General features: G+C 44.5%; 1 protein-coding gene across 1 annotated transcript in view; it reads left to right on the top strand.

The window, feature by feature from the left end:
* The first annotated feature begins 356 nt into the window (after window positions 1-356).
* The window catches only part of LOC135106961 (glutamate receptor ionotropic, kainate 4-like), a 9,170-nt gene continuing 688 nt past the window's right edge, over window positions 357-8,838 (top strand). The window contains exons 1-7 of the mRNA XM_064016442.1: window positions 357-523; window positions 3,708-3,866; window positions 4,008-4,098; window positions 5,829-6,114; window positions 6,924-7,144; window positions 7,276-7,453; window positions 7,748-7,847. Coding sequence (XP_063872512.1) covers window positions 357-523; window positions 3,708-3,866; window positions 4,008-4,098; window positions 5,829-6,114; window positions 6,924-7,144; window positions 7,276-7,453; window positions 7,748-7,847 — 1,202 coding nt within the window. The remainder of the gene's footprint in view (window positions 524-3,707; window positions 3,867-4,007; window positions 4,099-5,828; window positions 6,115-6,923; window positions 7,145-7,275; window positions 7,454-7,747; window positions 7,848-8,838) is intronic.

Here is an 8,838-nt window from a genome sequence, read left to right on the forward strand (position 1 = left end):
CTACTACTACTAATACTAATACTACTGTAGTTGTGGTTAATTGATTCCTGTGTGATCGCGGACAGGTGCGGGTTGCGTCGTGGATGGTCGTGGTGGTGGTGGTCAGTGACGACCCAGTCTTCCTGGCCGACTTCGCCCAACAGGCCCGTGAGGGTCGCCTGCTGGTGTGGGCCACGAGGCTTATTGTGGTGAGCCGCCGCGCCCCACACCGCCTCCATCCTCTCCATCAGACTCTCGCCCATACCAACTCTCTCATGCTGCTGGTGGATGGCGCGTCGGGGGTGAGCAGGTGTGTGGGTGTTTCTGTGTGGAAGATGTGCTGTACAGCCAGATGAACCTCTCAAGTACTGTACTGTATGCTTGTGAACACTGTCACAGCCAAACACTGTTCAACTTCCAGGGCTGCTGGGTGGGTGGTGCTGCCATACCAACGACCTGGCGTCGCTCCGCTGCGGGTTGCCTCCTGGACGGCTGGGGGCAACCTTTCATTGCATCGGCCACTCTTCTGGAACAAATTTAACAAGTGAGATCAAATGTATTATTAGTCTTATTCAGCTATCAGTAATAGCCCAGTAGTAGTAGTAGTAGTAGTAGTAGTAGTAATAGTTATTCGGAGGAGGCATTTGTTGGGAGGAGGCAGTAGGCACCTGCCGAAACGATAATTACTCGCAGTAAGGTCTAAAGCACTGGATCAGGGGGTGCTGTGAACTTATCATTAAACTCAGCTGTGACCTCACTGAACGTTTCTCTTTGTGTCTCACAATATAAGGGGGCAGTCACAGCCTACCCTCTAAAGACAACTCTCTTCCTTAACACAAAACTACTAGCACCTAATTACACACACATCATTCACTCAAATTTCAAAATCATCATGGCGACTCCTATACCAGCCTCGGAGTCCCCATCTGGGGAAGGGACTACAATTGTTCCCAGGTCAGACTGCTCTTCCGGTATCGACTCTAAGTATCTTGACACCCCCCTGAACTTTTTCTTCATTAACTTCTGCAACATTCGCGGTCTTAGATCTAATTTCTGTGGAACACCACCTCTCCTCTTCTAAGCCTCATCTTCTTTTCGTCACTGAAACACATGAGTCTGAGGCAACTGATAGTAGCCCCGTTCTTGTTCCCTCCTACTTTCTCTCTTCTCATTTTCAATCCAAAGCTGGATGTTGCGTCTATGTGTGCAATGACCTAACCTGCTCTCGTGCCCACGCTCTTGAATCTTCCGAGTTTTCCACCATCTGGCTACGATTACAGAGTCACTCTCAAACTAATTTTATCTGAGCTGTATATTTCCTACTTAACTATAAAAAGGCCTTTGACTGCTTAACTTCCAAAGTGGAGCATATTCTGATTCTCTGCCCTTTTGCGGAGATCTCCATTCTTGGAGACTTCAATGTTCACCACCAGCTTTGGCTTTCCTCTCCCTTCACTGACCATCCTGGTGAGCTAGCCTACAACTTTGCTATCCTCCATGACCTAGAGCAATTGGTGCAACACCCTACTAGCATTCATGACCGTCTTGGAGATTCGCCCAACATTCTTGATCTTTTCCTAACTTCTAATCCTTCTGCTTATGCTGCTACTCTATCTTCTCCGTTGGGCTCCTCCGATCACAATCTCATATCTCTATGTTGTCCTATTGCTCCAATCCCTCCTCAGGATCCCCCTAGGCGGAGGTACCTCTGGCATTTTGTCTCTGCTAGTTGGGGGATCTGAGGTCTTTTATTGATTTTCTTTTGAATGACTGCTGCTTCCATGTCAGAGACTTGGCTCTGTGTGCCGAGCGCATAAAAGAGCTGATAGTGTCTGGCATGGAGGCATACATTCCTCACTCTTTTTCTCGACCTAAACCTTCCTAACCTTGGTTTAACACAACCAGTTCTCATACTCTACATGACAGCGAGGTGGCCCACAAAAGTCACTTAAGCCTTCCATCACCAGAATCTCATGCGCTTTATATTTCTGCCCAAAACAATGCCAAGTCTGTTCTCGAACTAGCCAAAATCTCCTTCATTAATAGAAAGTGTCAAAATCTTTTAAGATCTAACCGTCCTCGTGACTTCTGGCACCCAGCCAAAAAACAGCTCCATTAACTTTGCTTCTTCTTCTTTCTCTCCTTTATTCCGATCATACAGCACAAATGTTATTACACCTATCTCTAAAGCTGAACTCTTCGCTCACACCTTTGCTAAAAACTCTACCTTGGATGATTCAGGGCTTGTTTCTTCTTCTTCTTCACCCTCTGACTACTTCATGCTACCTATTAAAATTCTTAGCAATAATGTTTTCCATGCCCTTTATGGCCTAAACCCTCCAAAAGCTTATGGACCTGATGGGGTCCCTCCTATTGTTCTCCGAAACTGTGCTTCCGTGCTTGCACTTTGACTAGTCAAACTCTTTCAACTCTGTCTGTCAACATCTACTTTTTCTTCTTGCTGGAAGTTTGCCTACATTCAGCTTTTTTCTAAAAAGGGTGACCATTCTAGTCCCTCAAACTACCGTCCTATTGCTTTTATTTCCTGGCTCTTTAAAGATTTTGAATATATCCTCAACAGGAAGATTCTTAAATATCTATCACCTCACAGCCTTCTATCTGATCGCCAGTATGGGTTCCATCAAGACCGCTCTGCTGGTGATCTGGCTTTTCTTACTGAGTCTTGGTTATTCTCTTTAAGAGATTTTGGTGAAAGTTTTGCTGTTGCCTTAGACATATGAAAAACATATGATAGAAAACATATGACACACGAAAGAGTCTGGCACAAAGCTTTGATTTCCAAACTACACTCCTGCGGCTCCTGTCCTTCTCTCTCTAACTTCATCTCAAGTTTCCTTTCTGACTGTTCTATTGCTGTTATGGTAGACGGTCACAATTCTCTTCCTAAATCTATTAACAGTGGTGTTCCTCAGGGCTCTGTCCTGTCACCTATTCTCTTCCTATTATTCATCAATGACCTTCTAAACCAAACGTTTTGTCCTATCCACTTAACGCTGATGGTACCACCCTGAACTTTTCCACGTCTTTTCGTAGACGTCCAGGTTAGGTGTTCTGAGACATCTCCGCCAGTTTTTCTCAGCTTTCGAGCTGCTAACTTCTTATCCGTCCATGTATGAAGTATGCTTTACATGGCTGGGGGAGTTCCACTCCTACCGCTCTTCTAGACAGGTTGAAATAAAAAGAAACTTTTCGTCTCATCAACTCCTCTCCTCTAACTGACTGTCTTCAGCCCCCTTCTCATCACCGTAAAGTTGCATCTCTTGCTATCATCTAACGCTATTTTCATGTCAACTGCTCTTCCGATCTTGCTAGCTGCGTGCCTTCTCTCCTCGCACTGCCTCGCTGCACAAAGACTCTTCCTTCTCATACCCTTATTCTGTCCACCTCTCTAATGCAAGTTAACCAGGATTTTGAAACGTTCATCCTTTCTCTGGTAAACTCTGGAACTCTTTGCCTGCTTCTGTATTTCCACCTTTCTATGACTTGAACTTCTTTAAGAGGGAGATTTCAAGGCACTTATCCTTTAATTTTTGACTACCGCTTTGGACATTGTTTGGGATCGGCATGTCGGTGGGCTTTTTTTTTTGTTGTTGTTGTCCTTGTCTGGTGTCCACCCTACATGAAAAAAAAAAAAGGCCGCCCGCACAAAATTCACGAAACTGTTTTGCATTATTCATTGTAAGAAAAAAGTGTGGGTATTCTCTCAGACTGTCTGGAGAGGCAGAGTTGGTGGTGGCGATGGAACGGAACCACAGGCATAAAATGGAAGAACAATCAGACCCGACGGCTCCTGACGGCGTGAGGGTGCAATTCAAGGGATTCATGGTCACCGTCCTCGATTATTTGGCGCAAGGACTCAACTTCTCGTAAGGCAAGAAAACGGATATAGCATCTTGATATGTTTCAGGTGATGATATAACAACTGATAATCGAGGTATATTAGTGTTTACAGTGCATGAAAGTTTAAGAACAATGCCATTATCTGTTGTTTTCCTGCGCCGGGAAAGGTACGCGTTCCGGAGGCCACCAGACGGATCGTGGGGCGTGAAGGAGCGTGACGGTACCTTCACTGGCATGGTGGGCCAGGTGTACAGACAGGTACTGACTGTCTGTCTTCTCGCCTTTCTGTCTGTCTGTTAGTGTCTCATAATATTCACATATAGCCTATAGTCATATATCGAAAAAAAAAATGACAGGAGGAGGATAACGTATTGTGTTGTGTGTACGATGAAGACAACGAAAATAGAGAATGATCGTAAGGTAGAGTAGAGAATGATCCTAGGGTAAACTGATACAAAGCCCACGCCTCCTGCCTCCTTCACTCCAGTGGCGCATGTTGATAATCATATGGATGCGTTTATGTATAATTACAGTCACCGCAAAGAAAAAAAAAGTTAAAATAAATAAATAAATAAATGAATAAATAAATAAAAACTTAGAACGGAAAAAAAAAATTTAGGACGGACATCGGTCCTAAGATTATTTGTTATTCTTAGTAAGAACAGTTAATGTTTCTTGCAATTATTGCACGTCTGGCAGCTCACTAGGCTGCGGAGTGTCATTTCCGCGCCTCATGTCTACAGCTACCAGCCAGCAATGGTAGGTAGCATGTAGACTCAAATAGTTACCATGTACAGAGAAGTGAAGACCATAGGATAAATTTCAACGGAGATGGAAATATCTAAAAACAGTCTCTATCTGGTGTAGGCTTGCTGAGACTGGAGAATTGGATGCAGCATTGACGAGAAAAAAAGGGTCAGGAAGGTCACGGTAAACATCTAAGAAGACAGACCAACTCCTGAAGAGGATTGTTATGAACGAGCCTTCAATAACATGCAAAGATTTAAAAGCCCGGAACCCATAATTGCTGAACAAAGTGTCGGTCTGTACAATTCAACATCGTCTGCAGACGTATCTTGAACTACGGAGCCACACAGCAGCCAAGAAACTCTTGCTTACTCAAACGATGAAAAAGAAGAGGCTAGAATTTTGTAACAAGTACAAGTCACGGAAAGCAGAAGATTGGGAAATCGTGATGTTCAGCGATGAATCCTGTTTTTATGTGTTGAGGAGTGCCGCAAGAGGGTGTGACGTCCGCGAGGACCTGTCCGCTTTCGTCCCAAGTTCACCGTCAAGACGGTAAAACATGCAGCCAATGTCATGGTGTGGACCTGATTAACTGTTTCTGGCAGAGAGGGAGGACTGTATTTCCTTCCTAAAATTACAGCAATGAATGGAGACAGGTATTGCGCAGTGGTGAAAAAAACAAGAAAAAAAAAAAAACTTTTGTTGCCGTTCATGGAGATTTTAAACATGAGCATTTTCATGCATGATGGGGCTCCTTGTCGTAGGGGAAAGAAGGCAAAGGAATTCCTATAACACAATGGGACTGAGATCTGGGATGGACCAGGGAACTCACCAGACCTCAGTCCCACTGAGAATGCATGGAGCTACATAAGAAGGAAGCTGAGCAGCATGAAGACCGAGACAACGTATGTACCGAAATTGCAGCCTGCCATCATGAATATCTGGTGCCGTGAGTTGGAGAGACAGTACTTCCTTAATCTTGCCCATTGCATGCCCAGGTGTACACAGTATGTACTCACTCACAAAGGAGAAATTTCTAAATACTAAATTATAAAACAAGTGAACAAATTAAAGCTTTTTCTTGCTAAAAGTGGGTGTCTTAATTATTTTTTTGCATTGACTGATTCAAATATAGGAAGAGTGCACCAGTTTGCTACACCGCCAAAATTCGGCGGATGAGGCAGTGGGCGTGGCACCGGATCAGTTTAGCTTACAACGACAAAATTTCGATGTTTCCACAGGAAGTTGATTTCGGTTTGGGACCCTTCGCCATAAACGCTCCCCGATTAGAGGCCACTGACTTCACTTGGCCGGTTACCCTCATGTCTGTCAAAGTGCTCGCCGGTCGAGGGAGTGTCGAGGTGGACCCATGGGGCTTTGTGCTGCCCTTTGGTCCGTGGGTGTGGGCTGCAGTGCTTGCTTTTCTCTTGCTGCTGTCTGTCGGTTCTTCCCTCCTTTCCTTCAAGTTCTCAGAGAAAGATTTAAGAGAGGAAAGCTTTGCTTTCGTTAACATTATGCTCCGACAGTGTGAGTATCTCAGTACTAATTTAGTAATGTATCAACAGAACAGCAATCTTATTGGATGTTCGCGCTTGCTTTTTTTATTCCTTTTATTATCCGTTTTATTATTGCTGGTGATTTAATTCGAAAACTGCGTTGCAACCTAATTCGTGATCTCTCATTTATAAATTGGACTTCAGGTTTGAAAGAGCTTCACTGTTACGTAAAAAAAAAAAAAAAAGAATAAATAAATAAAGAGAAAAAAATCAGGCAATCTTCTTATATCACTATTTTGTCCTGACCTATATGGTCAACAAACTATGTCATTGATCTTCCTTTTTTTTTTTTTTTTTTGAGCTCCCAAAATACTTTTCGGTGATAACAGTAAGTGTGCTCTGTGGTTACTATCGAAGGTATGATACCGTATTTTTGCATCTGGGTCGGCCGCTTGTGATCCCGCTGCAATTCAGTGAGTGAATCTGCAGCCAGCAAGCATGCTGATTGGCCACCTCTGATCCTCTGTATTTGAGTTTTTTTTCTACATAGCGCATCTTATTGAATAATAACTAGTGTCATAAATCGTCCCTTATTTCAAAACTGTTATGACATTGATGGCAGCGGTAGGATATGAACTTTCCCAAAGAGACTGGTAACTGTGTGGGCACAGAAGGGGACAACTTTGCAGTCCATAGCAACTCACGTTATCTGCCGTGAACCCGCGGCGACTTTGCTCACAATGAGTGAATCTGAGGGAGGCCAGCGTGCGGGGTGGATTAATGCGAACAGATCAGTGCTCGCAACACTGTTAATTCACATAACGTCTCTTGGTCCGGCAGCCGTGTGGGTGGGTGAGGGCGGGTGGTGGTGGCAGCGCGTGGTGCTGGGCGTGTGGATGCTGATGACCATGGTGCTGACGCGGAGCTACGAGGGCAACCTTATGTCGCTGCTGGCCGTGAGACACCTGCCCCAGCCCTACCAGACCCTCAGGGACGTGGTGGACGACCCCTCGGTGGTCATGGTCTGGGAAAAGCAAGGAGCGCCTATGCAGGCGGTTATAGTACGTAAACACACACACACACACACACACACACACACACACACACACGCAAATCTAAAAAAAAATTTATTTTAATTTCAATTTTAATTATTATTTACTATTTATTTACGTCTAAATTTTCATTCTGGCAGGATGCCACTTCCGGTATATTCCACGAGGTGAAGAGGAGTGAGGAGCAAGGGCGCCTCAAGCCTCTACCATTATATGCGTATTCCTCCATCTTGGATGATATTATATACCAATGGAAAGTGATTATCGACTATGAAGTAGTACTGACGGTCACCAGAAGCAATTACTTCTCTCGCACAGGTAAGGCAAACACACACACACACACACACACACACACACACACACACACACACACACACACACACACACACACACACACACACACACACACACACACACACACACACACACACAGACAGACACACACACACAGACACACACACACACACACAAACACACACACACACACACACACACACACACACACACACACACACACACACACACACACACACACACACACACACACACACACACACACACACTTATCCATCTGCACAACAGTCACAGTGCGTTAATCCCCTGTTCTTGTAGGTCGATGTGACTTGTACCTTGCGCAGGAGAGAATTTTTGCTCATCCCCTCGCCTTGATCGGCCAGAAGGACAGCCCTCTCGTCCTAGCCGTCAGTGCTCGGTGAGGAAAACTATGTCTGTCTGGGTTTGTATACTTGTTCACACATTTGTTTCTGGTTGCAATATTATCTTTTTCCTCGTATTTTTCTTATACAATGTTACTCCCCATATGAATTAAATCATGCACGTGATGATATTTCATGGCATTTGCAATATAATAATAGGTTGTTAAGTATCATTTGCTGTTTTTTTTTTTTTTTATGTAAGAAGGACACTGGCCAAGGGCAACAAAAATCAATAAAAAAAAATGCCCACTGAAATGCCAGTCCCGTAAAAGGGTCAAGGCAGTGGTCAAAAATTGGTGGATAAGTGTCTTGAAACCTCCGTCTTGAAGGAATTCAAGTCATAGGAAGGTGGAACTACAGAAGCAGGCAGGGAGTTCCAGAGTTTACCAGAGAAAGGGATGAATGATTGAGAATACTGGTTAACTCTTGCGTTGGAGAGGTGGACAGAATAGGGGTGAGAGAAAGAAGAAAGTCTTGTGCACCGAGGCCGCGGAAGGAGGGGAGGCATGCAGTTAGCAAGATCAGAAGAGCAGTTAGCATGAAAATAGCGGTAGAAGACAGCTAGATATGCAACATTGCGGCGGTGAGAGAGAGGCTGAAGACAGTCAGTTAGAGGAGAGGAGTTGATGAGACGAAAAGCTTTTGATTCCACCCTGTCTAGAAGAGCAGTATGAGTGGAACCCCCCCAGACATGTGAAGCATACTCCATACATGGACGGATAAGGCCCTTGTACAGAGTTAGCAGCTGTGGGGGTGAGAAAAACTGGCGGAGACGTCTCAGAACACCTAACTTCATAGAAGCTGTTTTAGCTAGAGATGAGATGTGAAGTTTCCAGTTCAGATTATAAGTAAAGGACAGACCGAGGATGTTCAGTGTAGAAGAGGGGGACAGTTGAGTGTCATTGAAGAAGAGGGGATAGTTGTCTGGAAGGTTGTGTCGAGTTGATAGATGGAGGAATTGAGTTTTTGAGGCATTGAACAATACCA

The sequence above is a fragment of the Scylla paramamosain genome, chromosome 2, assembly GCF_035594125.1.
Source record: "Scylla paramamosain isolate STU-SP2022 chromosome 2, ASM3559412v1, whole genome shotgun sequence".
NCBI classification, from domain to species: domain Eukaryota; kingdom Metazoa; phylum Arthropoda; class Malacostraca; order Decapoda; family Portunidae; genus Scylla; species Scylla paramamosain.